Raw genomic sequence first — 17154 nt, 5'->3', positions numbered from 1 at the left:
TATGTTAATTTTTAAGTTATTTACTTAATAAACAAGCTCGAATATGTTAAGGTGACACTCTGAGTTAATTATTTTTTAGGGCGTTACAAAATAAATGTGGACACCGCTTGTATTTCATGCAATGACGGAGTCAGAAATTTAATGAAATCAAATTAAAATTATGGTGATTAAATATTTTTAATATTTTTCCCGTGTTATATATTCTACTACGATGATGTTGAAATCTGTACGGTCAATTCTATACTAAGGAATACCCAAAATCACTCATACAAAATGGCTTAGAAGCTCACCAAAGTGAGTCAACGAGAGAACAATTCTAATGCCAAAGTCAGTTGAGAGCATGATAAAAGCCCTTCTTGCTATAGATAGCTAGAGTTCTTAAATAAGTGTGTTTGAATGAATGAACGAACATCTTACCTCCCCTTTTAATAATTTTTTCCTCCAGAAGGTCATTCCTTCCTTGTACGGCCCTGTCACGTAAGGTCATATAACTAAGTTGTGTGTGCTTCATCCATGAATCATAGTCACACACTCTAGCAAGAGGTGTCCCTAATAATCATCTTTATATTACCGATTAGATGTCATTAAATGCCAACTACTCACGTAATTAGAGGAGAATGATGTTCTCATACCGTCTCTAGTGTGGGTGCTTCAGGAAAGTTGCCGACACATCGATGTTTTAGATAAAAGAAGTGATTAGGAGCTTCGCAATCTAGTATAATTCTTCTAAATTAAGCCACTAAAATAACATTGTTGGACCGATTTGGGCTTCCGCAGGTCAGTACCCGAAATGGGGTGCCTAGCCCAAGCTCAAGCCCAAGCCCAAGCCTAGGTAGGTAAAATCATGTTATATATAATTGGACCGAACAAAAATTAAAGATCACACAACATAGAGGTTAAAATAAAATTTTGATTTTTTTTTTAAAAAAAAAAAGAAAAAGAAAAAGAAAACAAAGTAGGAAAAAAGAAAAAAGAAAGACAAATTAGAATGATATTTGGAGTATGGTAGTAGTAAAGGTGGGCTAGGTGGCGTGGGTATATGACCAACAAAGAAAAGACCAAAAAGAGTAGAGAACATTTGATCATTCGTTGCTTCCACTTTACTTTGGAATAATTTTTAAGAAGTTCATGTGGTCACAACGCTTGGCAAGTCAAATTATATAATTGGTATCATACTTCATTGTTCACATGGTTTTGAGTTATCATCCGTTTTCCAAAAAAGCATCTCTAAGCCAAAAAAAAAAAAAAAAAAGGTGGTTTCTTTCACTTTTTTTCAACCAAATTGCATTTCCAACGAGGTTTTGTTTGGCAATGGATTTGGCGAATGATTTTAAGTATTGAAATAGTTGATGCGATATAAAGCAAATATAGATTTTGAAATTTTTGTATTAAAAAAAAAAATGAAAATGTTTTGTTTTGTAATGAATTTATTGTTTGAATAGTATTAAAAAGTAATTTAAATGATATAAAGAGTAAGAATGTTTAAGGAGTTTATTTTTACTTTTAAAAAAAGTAAGACTTGGGCTAAGTCGATTGCCAAAAAGAGCCAAGTTTTTTGTGACTCGTTTTCAAAACAAACATTTTGCGGGACCGAATTGAAGTTACCCTTTTTTTTTTCCTTTTTCTTGAGCAAGATAGGGAGAAGAGAATACAAACATCCAAAGAGAAAGGAAAACATATTATAATTACATGGCAACATATTAATTTTAGTACCACGTAGTATTACTATGTTATAGTCTAATACCAATTATAATGACACAGAAAAATGACTAGTCACATTTGCGTTATCACTTTGGACTAAACGAGTTATAAATACAGTTCATTAGAATCACTTATAAACTCAGTTTGACATAGTAAAGAGTCAATATGAGACTTAGTATCATTCAATGTAGATAATTTTATGGGGTGTCATATCATTTCACGAACACAGTGCCATATCATTTAAAATTTGTAAATAACATGACGGCATATATATTATTTAATAATTTATGTATATTTTACTTGAAATGAAGAGGTCATAATCCACGTCACACCAATTTGTGAGCTTGGTCAACTAGTAATGGGATGGAAGCAAGATGGAATTTGATAATCCCATCCATTCAATGACGTATAAGATGATGATAAATAATCCCATCCAACGAAGACATGTCACATGTGGGTTTGGGAGATTACTGCGCAGGATATTCTTTAGCTCACTAGCACTCAACTTGCATCTTTTTACACAAATTACCCCTATTTTTTTCTGTCTTATCGCTATCGAAATTGATCATGGTGATGCCCCTGGGGATTCATTTTGAAGATTGGCTTCCTTTTTTGTTTTATACTTTTTAAAAGTATTTTGATTTGATGTAAATGTAAAAATGAATTTTGAATGTTTTATGGGCATTTTATGTTTTTGGTTGTTTGTTTATATTTTTATCTTGAAAAAATTATTTATATAAAAAAAAAAAAAAAAAAAAAGGGGGAAGAAAAGGTATCTACATGCAAGTTTGGTTTAACAATTTTAAAACATGTGATTTTTTTTTAAGTAATTTTAAAACGCAGTTAATGAAGATAAGATTGTTAAAAACACAGTTAAACATTTGATAAAATTACAATTTGACCTTTAAAATCGCACAATTTTAAAAACGCATTCCCTTACCTGAGGTTTTGAAACATATATATATATTTTTTATTTTACGTTTTTAAATGCACTCTTAAAAGGGTGTGATAAAAAATAATAATAGTAATAAAAAGGTTAAAAAAAATTATAAACAATTATATATATCATTGAAGTGAAATGAAAAAGTTATTTTTGTTCATCTCAAAAGTCAGACAAGTTAAGTGTCTTCTATCGCAATATTTGCCATCAAAGTCATAAATTATTACTTATAAAAAAATTTAAGTTGATAAAAAATTATTGATTTAATAAATATTTTAAATTATTACTTGTCACCCATTTTCCAATTGACTATCTTATTTGAATGAAGCCGGTCAGGGTGTAGACAAGCAAAAACTCATTGAAAGACAAAGACTGCCCCCCTTCTCTGACTCACACGGGAGGCGATGACTTTTGTGTCACGTGCGTCTCGTCACTCGCACGTGTCGTTGTTTGTTTTCTGCATGTGGGCCAAGCCCAATCACATCAACGGGCCGTTGTTTCAAGTGGCAGTGTCCCAAGAAATACACCCGTACTAAATTCATGGTCCCAGCACCAAGTTTTACTGCCGGCCACTAAAGCGACCACCGAAGCTGGAGGCGGTTGATGGGTCGTAATAGCGGATTAGTGGATTTTCTAGCTACCGCTAGACTGGTCAGTTTTTTTTTTTTTTTTTTTTTTTAAATAAGGAAAATGGGTTACAAGGAATCGTACAATAACAAAAGGGTGACCAACCCAACAACAAAGCCTAAATAAAAAATGCAATACACAAACATTAATAATAACAGACAGTAGGGAATGATTTCTTTCATGAGACAATAAGACTCCGTAAAGAGTTTCAAGCGGCAAAGGCAACAACCACAGTTAAATGCTCTTTGTTTGGTAAACCTCTTGTCCCCGGATACTGTAGCTGAGTGGATTGATGTGAAAAAAAGAAAAAAAAGAAAGTAAGAATGTTTGATATTAAAAAATTAAAAAAGTGAGATGAAAAAGTGAAAATGTTTTGTTTTGTAGTGATTTTTTTATTTTATTTAAATAGTAATAAAAGGTAAATGATGTGATATATAAAGTAAATTATGTGATATAAAAAGTGAGAATGTTTTGACGTCGATTAATTGATTTTTTTTTTGTTAAAAATGAAGTGAATTGGGGGAAGGGAAAGGGGTTTATCAAATGGGGCCTTAAACTCTTAAAATTTGAGAATAGAAACCTTTTATTTGAAATTAAAAGGAATGAAAACTACAATTGTCTCAACATTAAAATTGAAATAATTTTACCAAAATTAAGGGATCTTCCTCCCTTCCTGACGACTCTTATGATAAAAGGAAAGAGAACTCTCGCAAAATAAGCTTAGGATTCACAATAATAAGTTGTTTAAATTGTTAATAACTTGAGTAGTTAATGTGAAAAATGGTATATAAGACCACTTAAACTACCCGGCTACCTAATTAGAAAAAACTACCCGGCTACCTGTTAGGACAAGTATCTCATTTACTTATAAAATATTTTATATATTATTACATGTCCGAATTGATAATAATTTGAACAAATAATTATTATAAGTCCTTATTCTGCAAGAAAATAGAGATCGAAACCTCCGAGAAAGAGAGAGGTGGACAAAGATTTTTTAATAAATTTTCTTTTAATTTTGTCCTTACTACTAAAAAAGTATGTACATTAATATTTTTCTAAATTAAATTATATTGGATTATTTCTTCCGACCTAATTATAAAAAAAATCTTTGTCCTAATCTACATTGACAATTAGAAAAAGTTGGAACTCGTGAAAAACAAACAAGCCCTTAAAAAAAGAAAAAGAAAAAAGAAGCACTTGTGCAAAACAAGCTTAAAATGTGGACCGTGATCGCACCGTGAGGCACGTGTAAGGCAAAGAGTGTGACATGTCCGTACAATATTACGTCAAGCTTCCCAAGACTTCATGAGAATCTGCTTCAACTCCAGGTCGGTAATCCCCTGGTTCGCTTCTATGTTAAGCTCTTTTTGGTTTTCTCCCTGTAGCTTATAAAAGCGGCAAGAGAAGTTTAACTACTACTACCTCACAAAAGCTCACTTTTTCTTACATTCTCTATCTTTCTCTACAATTCAGCTGAACCCCACAAGGAAGAGATCTCTGCAACTTCACATAAGAGCAAGGAATTCTCGGAGAGACCAGACTGTTGGGTTTCCCAAAGAATATTGGCCAGATAAGTTTAGTTATATTAGCAGCAAAGTTGGAGTAAAACAAGTCTGTTTTGTTGGTGTCAGTGTATGGAGCTTGATGACATGTTATATATATTTCGTTCAAACATTTTCTATATTGGGTTATAAGCATTCAAAGATCACGAGCTTATCAAACCGCAATCTTTAGAATGAATGCATTATTAATCACGTCTCAGTAGAATTGATATATTTGTCTCTTTTCCTGTGTTTTTTGCATTTCGTTTTGTGGACGATTTAATGTTATATGCATTGGGGGTACATGAATATTTCCATATTGCAACTAATGGGAATTTGAGTTTAGAGAAGTAGATGTGAGTTTGTGACTTGTTTGGTTGTTCTTTAAAGTGAAAAGAGAAATGTGGATGGTGAGGTGAGGGGGGTTTGGTAGCTTATTGGTTTTCTTTGGAAAAAAAAGGAGGAGACCCATTTGTTGTTTTTGAGGGGTAAAAATGCCAGAAGGGCGGAGGAGAGGGATACATTTTAGCAAACTCTATTCATTTGCTTGTTGTCGGCCCAAGTTCGAAGAAAACCATGCCCAAATTGGGAAGAGAGGGTACTCGAGGGTAGTTTATTGTAATGATCCTAAGAAGCATGAGGAAGGTCAGTTTAAGTACAGTGGAAATGATGTTTTCACTACCAAGTATACGGTGTATAATTTTGTTCCCAAGGCTTTGTTTGAGCAGTTTAGGAGGGTTGCAAATATATACTTTCTTGTTGTGGCTTGCGTTTCATTCAGTCCTTTGGCAGCTTATACAGCAGTTAGTGTTCTTGCGCCATTGTTAGTGGTGATTGGAGCTACTATGGCCAAGGAAGGCGTGGAAGATTGGAGAAGAAGAAAGCAGGTGATATTTGAAATTCATTTTCACTCTTTTGTTATCTCGATTGTCGATCTTCTAAATGCTATAATGGGTTCATGCACTTGTTATTGAAAATTATCTGCACTGCAATTTATTTGGTTACGTTTGAGTTACTTGTACGGAAATTAAACTCTGCATTGGTTAAGGCAATATCAGATGTATTTCAACAAATAAGCAGAGGAACTGGGTTATGGCCTTATGGGGATTGGGGTCACATATTTATAATTCCTAAGGAAACGAACTATTAGCATAGATTTCTTCTGGTTGCCATTATGACTAGGACTGCAAAGGCATTGTGGTTCTTGATTGGGGGATTCATTAATAACAGATAGTCAGTGTAAGTTTCCTTTTAGCAATTATTACGAATGGAGTTATGTTATATCTGGGGTGCTTGTAGTACGATATGTGTTCTCCAATAATGTTGGGTGATGGTCATAAATCCTGTTATGAGCCAACAGCCTTGAAATCAAAACTTTTCTTCAAGATATGAGCTGCGCTCAGATCAAAATGGATGCAGGATGATTGAAACAAACCAAATTAATCTACCAATTAAAAGTCATAATTGAATTGTAATTTATCAAAATTCCAAATTCTAACCTATCATTTGAAGATAATACAGAATCGACATACTTCATGAGATCATCAATATTGTCAATCTCTCCTACCACCACTCTTAAAAGCCTTATATGTTTACCTATGTCTCAAAGATAAATATCCTTACCCTAATATGAAGCTCTTGAAAACACATGGAAACTCAGTTAGGTCTTGCTAGCAACCTGAACAACTAAAATTCTTCTCTAACCCATGAAAACTTGTATAGTTTATGTCGAACAGAATTTAGGGAGAGAATCGGGTAAGTAGTCCATCAAGGGTACATTAATATACATATCTGAGCACCCTCTAACTCAAAAGTTTATGCTAGTAGGTTTGGGTTCACTTATGTATATTAGCTACTCACTTTGTTTATTTTTCCTCAATGTAGAACCTTTTGTATAAAGATCCCTTGTAGATGTAACTCTTCATTGTTCTTCAAGATGCATCCGCTGGACTGCTGTAGTGTTTTCTTGCATTCTGATTTTTAGTAATTGCCCATAATATTCATTATCCTGGCATTCTTTCACGCATGATTACACCATCACTTTATTATTATTATTGTTTGTAATTATGTTGTTTCTAGCTGAATGCTGAAATGGTTTCAGGATATAAAGGCAAACAATCGAAAGGTAAAAGTGTATGGTGGAAACCATACATTCCATGAGACGAAATGGAAGAAACTTCGAGTCGGTGAGCTCGTAAAGGTGTGCAAGGATGAATACTTCCCTACTGATTTAATTCTGCTTTCATCAAGCTATGAGGATGGGATTTGTTATGTTGAGACTATGAACCTTGATGGAGAGACTAATTTAAAATTGAAGCATTCCTTGGAGGTGACATCCCATCTTTGTGATGAAAAATCCTTCCAACACTTTAGTGCAGTGATCAAGTGTGAGGACCCCAACGAAAACTTATTTTCATTTGTTGGAACTTTGTACTATGATGGCAAAGAATACCCACTTTCCTTAAAAAATATGCTTTTAAGAGGTTCTAAGCTTAAAAACACTGAATATATTTACGGTGTTGTGGTTTTTACGGGACATGATACAAAAGTGATGAAGAATGCTACAGATCCTCCTTCCAAGAGAAGTAAAATTGAGAAGAAAATGGATAAGATAATCTACTTACTTTTCAGTGGTCTGATATTGATAGCTTTTGTTGGATCTGTGTTTTTCGGAATTGAAACCAAAAAAGATACTAGTGGTGGAAGGTATAGAAGGTGGTATCTTCGTCCAGATAATACGACTGTGTTTTTTGACCCCAAAAGAGCATTACTTTCTGCCTTTCTTCACTTCTTAACAGCCCTTATGTTGTATGGATACCTTATACCAATATCTTTATATGTATCCATTGAGATTGTGAAAGTTTTACAGAGTATTTTCATTAACCAAGATCAGGATATGTATTATGAAGAAGCAGATAGGCCAGCGCAGGCTCGCACTTCTAATTTGAATGAGGAACTCGGTCAGGTAGATACAATACTGTCGGACAAAACAGGCACTTTGACTTGTAATTCCATGGAGTTTGTTAAATGTTCAATAGCAGGCACTGCTTATGGCCAAGGTACGACAGAGGTGGAAAGGGCACTGGCGAGGAGGAGGGGGGATGCACCACCTGAAGCTAGTGATGTGTCCTCTGATGTACAAGGCCATGATGGTGATGCTGTGGACTCCAGAAAGTCAATTAAGGGTTTCAACTTTAGAGATGAACGCATCATGAATGGGCAGTGGGTTAATGAACCTCATTCAGATATCATACAGAAATTCTTTCGGGTCTTAGCAATATGTCATACTGCTGTTCCTGAGGTAAATAAAGGGACAGGAGAAATTTCCTATGAAGCTGAGTCACCGGATGAAGCAGCTTTTGTCATAGCAGCGAGGGAGATTGGCTTTGAGTTTCGTGAAAGGACACAAACAATCATATTGTTATGTGAGTTAGATTATAAGACCCGCAAAAAGGTTTGCAGGTGAGCTCCTCATGCAACATTTTTGTTTTACACATTCAAGATTCATTTAGTTAGAGTTTCCACTTTCTATTCGGCCAGTTATTAATATGGCTTCTGTTTTCCATTTGTCAGATTTCAGGTACCATGTTTTCTATTTTGATATTTGATTGTTCAGCTTTTGTTTATGAAACAAATTTAGTCTGGTTGCTTGTCTAAGTTAATAACATTACTATCTTTCTCTGCTTTTCAAAATTGGCATTGGCAGTATACAATGATTTGCTTTGTATGCATGATGTCTGGAAGCATAATGCACCCAATTTGTCTTTTCTTTTGTTCTTTCTTAAGGTCAGAAAACTTTTATTTATACTCGAAAATTTCTCTAGCCATTATTATCTATCAGAAATAAAGCTTTTAGAACTGGTACTTTCTGCTCAATTATCTGTAGGAGATACAGTTTTTCTTGAAGGTCCTGCAATCATAAAGCAGACTTCAAGTGATAGATGGAGGGAGAAAACTTTGATGAGGCCTTTTTGTATAACAAGCTGAGGAAGGAGCGAAGAAAATAACAAATGAGATTTATGTGTGAAATATGTAGAGAAGTTCTGAAAAATGTTTTGACTTCTCATAGAGGGAGATTGTGAGGGAAAACATACACCATGGGAGGAGTAAATGTCTTTATCGTGTAAAATACGGTTTTGCTTATATTTAAAATGGTTTGCTTTTTAAGGGCATTCCTTTTTCATTTTTTTTAAAACTTAAAAACAGGATCTTTGTTGTGTCTGTCAAATACTTGGCAGCTACATCTAGATTCAATTTTATGACAAAGGCTTAAAATGCTACTTTTGGCAAGGCATGCTATTGTATATTTCCTTTCATGCCTATTTGCTCATTTTTGACTTCTTATAGTTTGCTTGGTTTACTTTTGTGTTACCCTTCAACTGACATGGTTCTACATCCCAGAAAATACGAGCTTCTTCAAGTCTTAGAGTTTAGTAGTTCTCGCAAAAGAATGTCCGTAATTGTAAGAAATGTGGAAAATCAGTTGTTACTCCTTTGCAAGGGGGCGGACAGGTTAGTCTCCCAATGCACACATGATTTTATAGTTACATGTATGAAGTTCCAAGTTGAGTCAATTGATATCAAAGTTTCTATTTATTTGCATATATTATAGCGCAATGTTTGGAAGGCTTTCAAAAGATGGGCGGCTTTTTGAGTCTCAAACCAAGAAACACATTAAAAAATATGCCGAAGCTGGACTACGAATCATGGTAATTGCATACCGTGAGCTGGGTGAAGAAGAATATAAATCATGGGAGGAAGAGTTTCAAAAGGCCAAAACATCTGTCAGTGCAGACCGTGATATATTGGTTAGTGCACTTGCTGATAAGATTGAAAGGGATTTGATTCTTCTTGGTGCTACAGCCATTGAAGACAAACTACAAAAGGGGGTCAGTGTTGAAAATTTGAATTTTCATTAATTTACCTTCAATATTTTACACTCACTATAAATTGGAGCCCCATATACTGTCTCACTGTGTATCAAGTGAAAGTTCATAATCACAGTGATAGTTTATAGTTTATTGGCATAACCAGACCCTTCATTGTATTGTTGGAAACATATGATTTCATTATTTTAAGATAGTTTCGCTCTAATCACATTCTCTGGTGTTCAGGTTCCTGAATGTATTGAGAAGCTTGCCCAAGCTGGAATTAAGATATGGGTACTAACTGGTGATAAAATGGAAACAGCTGTTAATATCGGGTATTGTCAAAAATTTGGTATAGAAAATTTTGTCCTTGAAATTTTATATATATATATGTTAATTTTCTGGAAGTTACATTTTGTCACTACTTTAATTGTCCCAGGTATGCTTGTAGTTTACTTAGACAAGGTATGAAACAAATTGTGATCACCCTTGATTCGCCAGATATTGATGCCTTGGAAAAACAAGGAGATAAGGATGCCATTGCACAGGTACTGTATTTGGAGCAAAGAACATTGATTTTTGGGGAAATTATCCTTTCCCCTCATGAACTACCACGTGATGACCATTTCCCCCCATCAACTACCAACTTTACATTATGACCCCATCAAACTACCATTTTGTTACCAAAATCCCCCTTCCGTCAGTTATGGCCGTTAAGTCAGGCGGTCAACCGTATTGTTCACGACACTGTTCCATCAATCAACAACACAGTTCACGATTGACCGTCCGACTTAACGATCTTGACTAACGGAATGGAGGTTTTGGTAACGAAATGGTAGTTTGATGGGGTCGTAATGTAGAGTTGGTAGTTGATGGGGGTATATGGTATCCGAGTGGTAGTTCATGGGGGAAAAGGATAATTTCCCCTTGATTTTTTTTTTTTTTTTGGGTGGTAAATGTCTAAAACATTGACTGTTATAGGCTTCATTTGAAAGCATAAAGAAGCAGATTAGTGAAGGAATGCATCTGATAGAAAACGAAAGTACTAATTCAGCTGAAGAAAGTGTTGAGTTTGGCCTAATAATTGATGGAAAGTCCTTGGATCATTCCCTGAAAGAGGATTTGGAGAAGTCATTTTTTAACCTTGCAATTATTTGTTCTTCCGTTATATGCTGCCGCGCTTCACCCAAGCAGAAAGCTCTTGTAAGTGATGATCATGCCAATTTATGGTTTCCTTATAGTTTATAATGGGTAGTTACTGTTTTTTCTGACTTCAGAATAATCTGATAGAAATGTAGAAGATATGCAGGTCACAAGATTGGTAAAATCAGAAACAGGTAAGACAACACTCTCAATTGGTGATGGGGCAAATGATGTTGGCATGCTTCAAGAGGCTGATATTGGAGTTGGCATTAGTGGCGTTGAAGGGATGCAGGTTATTACATCTTTTGTTTTTATTCATGTGAAGTGTACATCTTTATTTCCCAGACACTTGAAATGTCTATATTATTTTTCACATCTCACTTTTTTATTTATTTACCTTTTTGCTCATATGTCATCCAGACTTGTTTGAAATGATTGTACGCTGGAATTTCATAGTTTTAGTGCCCATTTCTTAGTGTCAGGTGATTTATATTTGATCTACAGCTGGTGAAAATGAATATCAATCACAGGATAATGAATATGTGAAAAGAATTTCTGATTAGCAACAGTGCCTTTTCTCCTCTTTTATTTGCTTTACTGGCGATTAAACTGTTGCCAACATTTTATTCTCTCAGATTGTGTTCTCCCATAGCTGTACTATTTGTCTTTTTTAATCTAGGTATATATATATCATTGCTATTGATTGTGTTCTGGCAGAACTTTTTAGGGTTTCAATTTGAATGAAGGTAAAGATGCAACATCTTATTCCAAATGTTCCTAACTGCAGGCAGTGATGGCCAGTGATTTTTCAATAGCTCAATTCCGTTTTCTAGAACGTTTGTTGCTGGTACATGGCCATTGGTGTTACAGGCGAATATCAATGATGGTAAAACTGTGCTTCCATCTATTGCATTTAGAATTTCCAAAAAAAAAAAAAAAAGGAAAAAAAAAAAGGGATGGGGGGGGGGGGGCTCTATTATCAAGAAGTTGTTGAGGAAGCAAAAATCACCCTTCCCTTCATTAATTTTTCTTTAACATAAATTTTCTGGATGGGTGGGAGGAGGGGATGAGGACGGAAATTGAAAAGTTAGTTTATTTTCTCTTTTCTCCCTTCTAGTCCCTCTTCATGGTGTGATTGCCGGGTCCTAGCTGCATATTAGTTTTTTCTTTTCAGTTTCCTTGTTAACTGATTTACTTTTTTCTTATTTTTTAATACTCTATACTTGGACAACTGCGTTTTAGCTCCTTTGGTGCTTAGCTTTCATGATTTCCTTATTCTTTTTTCTCCGTCTAGTTAGGTGCTTCTCTTGCATACTTCATGTGTATCCGGGTTGTGCCTTTCGCTTTTAATGATGTTTTGATTACTTATAAAAAAAATAAAAAAAATAAAAAGGATTTACGGTTTGCTAATATATTGCTTTGCGTCTTGTCAAATGAGTAATGAACAAGAAACATCATCTTTGGTTGACATGAACTATTCTATTCTTTTTGGTTGATGCAGATATGCTACTTCTTTTACAAGAACATAGCATTTGGGTTTACTCTATTCTGGTTTGAAGCCTATGCTTCTTTCTCTGGTCAACCTGCATATAATGATTGGTACATGTCATTTTTCAATGTCTTCTTCACCTCGCTTCCTGTAATTGCTCTGGGTGTTTTCGACCAGGATGTTTCTGCACGACTTTGCGTCAAGGTACAGAATTATTATCCTTAGCTGAGTTTGCATACGTAGTATAACAACTAACAGAAACCCAGTAAAAAACGATTTTGGATAAGAAAAGGACAAGTTGTAGGATTAGGTTGACATATGGTCTGCATAATCAATTCATACTCCACAATGCTGGCACAGCATAGCACTGGTTAATTCCACTTAAAAGTAGGAGTTAACAAAATCATTCCTTTTGAACTATGCCTTATTTCAAGTAGTTATTTTGGATATCATTATTTTTCTGTTAAGATGGGTAGCATCTTAATCCCAAAAATGCACCTCTTTTGTTAAAAACCTGTTTCAGAAATGCATGGTCTGCTTCTCTGGATATTTGAAAACCTCTCTTTGATGTGCATTTCTCTAATGGAACCTGATAAAAATGTGTAATGTTTTGTGATGGGCTATTTTGGAACGAAATTGAAATGGGATTCCTACTGTTCTCTTTCACACTTACGTTCTTCATGTATCTTTCAGTGAGTAGTGCTTACACAACAAAATTTGACATAATTTCTCATAAGTTTCTCTCTGATTAACTATTCATCTGCATGTTTAATTCTATACTTGCATTTCCAATATTCTTTTTGGGTTATGCTTCCTCACTCCTATTTCCCTTATCTTTCTTTCCTGCTACTCAAATAGGTAGATTAGGCACACTTCCTCATCACAAGTATGCTTCAACATCAAAATACAGTGGGTTCACTTAATTTTAGAGGAAGCCTAAATAGTATCATGACATGAAATGATCGTCCAAGATTTATTCCCTTGATCAACAGATGAAATTCAATTAATGTAATACAAAAGGTGGGGATGGCTTCTAGATAACTTTGTATAACCCTTTCTGTACTACTCCCCCTGCAACTTATGACTTGAGTCTATCTACACAACAATGTAGGCAAGTAGGTATATCCCTACAAAATACTGGGTTTTTAGCAATTTGCTTGTTTGGTTACTAAATATTCCTTGAAGCTTTATGTAGAAGCTGAAGAGCCATTTATTTGTCATCCTTCCTTTGTTTGCAGTACCCTTATTTATATATCGAGGGCGTACAGAACCTCCTCTTCAGCTGGCCCCGTATACTTGGTTGGATGTTTAATGGAGTTATAAGCTCCGTAATTATCTTCTTCTTCACAACCAAGTCGATGATTAACCAGGCCTTCCGGAGAGATGGGCAAGTTGTCGACTTTGAGGTCCTCGGGGTCACAATGTACACGTGTGTCGTGTGGGCTGTAAACTGCCAAATGGCACTCTCCATCAACTACTTCACTTGGATCCAGCACCTCTTCATCTGGGGCAGCATCGCCTTCTGGTATATGTTCTTAGTCATTTATGGTTCTCTCCCGCCGAATTTGTCAACGACAGCATATCGGGTTTTTACAGAAGCTTGTGCTTCAAGTTCTCTCTATTGGTTGGTCACCCTTTTTGTTGTCGTTTGCTCTTTGTTACCTTTCTTTTCTTATAGAGCTTTCCAAACACGATTCAAACCAATGTACCATGACCTAATACAAATAAAAAAGTTATAAGATCAGAACTCTCCTCCATTACCTAGGAAATTCCAGCAAAAACTACGTCATCTTAGGGAGAGATTGAGGCAGAGGGAATTGTGAAACACAAAACATTTCTAAGCTTTTGTGAAGTGTGGATATTGGAGTCTGTATATTGAATTGTACATTAAAGTACATCATCTTTGTTCTGTATTGTGATTGTACATTGAAGGGATTGTAGTTTTTGAAGTCACCAATCGGTTTCTTCTTATTGGCAGTTCCAAAGATGTCCTGGAATACCAACATTCTATGTATTGTCAATAATAAGCACCCTTTTCAACTTGGAAGGCCAAAATACAGTAGCTGGGCACTGCTGAAAACACAGTTAAGAAAGGCTTAAATTAGTTTTAGTCTTTCTCTAAAGTCAAACTACAGAATTTGCAATAATTGAAAGCATTAACAATGTGGCCCCTTTTGGTTGGTAATCCCTCCACTTCACGGGTCACCTCTTGCATTTTCCTTAGCTTGTGATTCCGGCCAATGAGCAGACATGTGTCAGCCACATGAGCCAACATAGTCGGTCAAATTTGAATCCCTTCTGTAGTGTTATGATTCCTAGTTGAAATAATGTAGATGTAAAAGAGGTGAGGAGTGGCTGTCCCCAATCTTCACTCCATTGCTGAACCACCCACTATTTTCTATCTAGAGGAGCTTTTCCAAGCTACCATTTCTAAAAGAATGTGCTTTTTCTTTTTCTTTTTTTTAATCTGGCTACTTGCTATTGCTTTGACTGCTATTAGTCTATTTTCATCATTTTTAGTATGGCATTAACAGTTAACATTTAATTTGAGGATTGGCTCAGAGCAAGCATCTCCAGTTGTACTGTAGGCGAGTGCAGGGGTGGAACTAGATTTTTTGGTTTGGGTATAATTTTTAAAAATAAAAAAATTAGGAGGGTTTTAAAATTTTGGAGGTGGGGGCGAGTTTCAGAGAGAGAGAAACCTCGAAAAGGCGTTGTCTATTAATTAGTATGGCCCTGGCCAAGTGTGGCGTAAAATTTGTGTCTCCTAGCCAGGCATGCATTTGGCTAGGTGTCACGGTACAGCCCTGGCTAATCATGGCACTGAATTTCTTACTTGTTGTCATATTGTTACTGTTATCAAATGTCATTCAGGATTGTGTACTACTCACTAGCAAATTAAGAATGTTACCTTATTTTCTATTGAAAATAATGAGACAACTAGGACGAAGCAATGAGGAGCCGTCCTCTGCACCACTTTCTAGTTGTTTCTTGCAGCCCATTGGTGCTCGTGATTTGGGCATGATCTTCAACTTGGGCTGGTCGGGTGGATACTAGGTATATCATAAGTGAGTCTATATATATATATATATATATATATATGGAGTGAGAAATATTTCTAAGTTTTAGCCTTCCTTAGATTTTAAAGCAATCATAGATATGCTTATAGCATATAAAATATGCAGATTTTTCGTATATTCTATGATATACAATGCAGTCTATTATTCAATTATACATACTAAAATAAAATTTTAATGAAACTGTTAAAAAAAAAAAAAAAAAACCATGAAAAGTCTAAAAATTTCTGAAGTTTTATTGTTATATATTTCCTATTAATCTTTTCTTTACTCTAAAACTCTCAAATCTATACCTTCTGCCCCCCACTAACACTACCTACGTGTTATATTTTAATTTTTGCACAAAATTAAAGAATAAACCTGATTTTTTTTTTTCTTCAAATTTGATAGGGACAAGATCATAAATTTATTTTTGATGTCAACATAATTATCTGATCTGGATTAAAGTGTAATTTTGAAAGATATAAGACAATAAAGGTTCAAATATTTTACCCTAAAATAAATTTATTGACCACATAATATTATTAGATATTGGTGGTCACGGGTTTGTAAATTGGGTGGTAATTAATTATTCTTATTATTATAATGAAATATACATTGGGTGGCACGTACATTACAATCAATTCCAGCAGTAAAGGTTAGGCAATTAGTTGAAGATTTCAGCTGCACATCCTTGGAATTTTGAGAGTTCTAGATTGTCAACGTATTTGAAATGTAGCCCAAGGCATTCATAATTTCAGATTCTAGGCCAATGCCTTCAAGTTACCTCCAAAGGGTTTTCAAGGTTGAGTGAAAGTAAGTCCTGAATTGAGATTATCTTTGGATGATCAATAACATATAACTATTGTCAACTCTCTAGAATACATATTGATGGCACATAAAGGTTTTTTTTTTGGCAGCCGACCTCCTATACTAGAGGATAATGATTTTCATGAAAAAAAGAAGAAGAAGTTTTTAGTTGAAATTGAACCCAATTGGGATCTAGGAGGTCGGCTACAAACACAATGATTTATACTAGAATTACTATCTTCGGGTGACTCGACTACTCCCTCAATTTTTCTTTTCTTTTTTAACTTTTAAACAATAATAATAATAATAATAATATAGCATATAGAACAAGTGATGGTCATTAATAGGTTTGACATGACATGCTGTTAAATTATTAGATGGAACATAGATGGAATGATCGATTGCATTTATGAGATCTCCTATAATACTTTTTAAAATTGAGAAATTTGTGTGATTTAGTGTAAAATCACATGTACTAATAAAGTAACCTTATTTAAAATCATGTTAAAAGAATGTTGGGTCCTATTATAGGTAGCAATTCTATAAAAGGTCCAAAAGAATTGTGTGAAATATTCCCTTCATATGCTATAGATCGTGATTTTATATGTCATCTCCAATCATCAGATGGCAACACACGATGGATTCAAAACCTACCAATAGCTTGTCAATTTTTGGGGGAGGGGCTTTTAGGGGAGTAAACTCTAATCCTTCAAAATGAATCGGAGGTTAAATCGACAAAGTTAATTATTTTTCTCCTTAAACTACCAATCATTTACGCATCGTCCCCATAAACTATCACAATTAAAAAAGAACACTTATTTTTGTTATTTTAAAATCCGTCTGATTTAACAATTTTGATTAACGGAAGAGATTTTTTGCTAATAAATTATAATTTGAAGGCGGTTGAATGTGACATGTAGTGCTTTATGAGAGCATTGTGTAAATAAATGATAGTTTAAGGAAAAAATAAAAAGGT

General features: G+C 34.7%; 1 protein-coding gene across 1 annotated transcript; it reads left to right on the top strand.

The window, feature by feature from the left end:
• Window positions 1–4688: 4688 nt before the first annotated feature.
• LOC132182279 (probable phospholipid-transporting ATPase 8) lies at window positions 4689–14311 on the top strand. The gene is made up of 11 exons (XM_059595477.1): window positions 4689–5699; window positions 6914–8274; window positions 9214–9324; window positions 9425–9701; window positions 9927–10015; window positions 10120–10228; window positions 10662–10883; window positions 10990–11115; window positions 11611–11709; window positions 12325–12516; window positions 13551–14311. Exons 1-11 carry the CDS (start codon window positions 5307–5309, stop codon window positions 14049–14051), a joined length of 3480 nt encoding a protein of 1159 aa, XP_059451460.1. The 5' UTR covers window positions 4689–5306; the 3' UTR covers window positions 14052–14311.
• Window positions 14312–17154: the final 2843 nt, after the last annotated feature.

Source organism: Corylus avellana, chromosome ca5, assembly GCF_901000735.1.
Source record: "Corylus avellana chromosome ca5, CavTom2PMs-1.0".
Lineage (NCBI taxonomy): Eukaryota > Viridiplantae > Streptophyta > Magnoliopsida > Fagales > Betulaceae > Corylus > Corylus avellana.
Note: the sequence above shows the minus strand (reverse complement) of the source record. Positions and strands in the feature narration are given on the sequence as shown.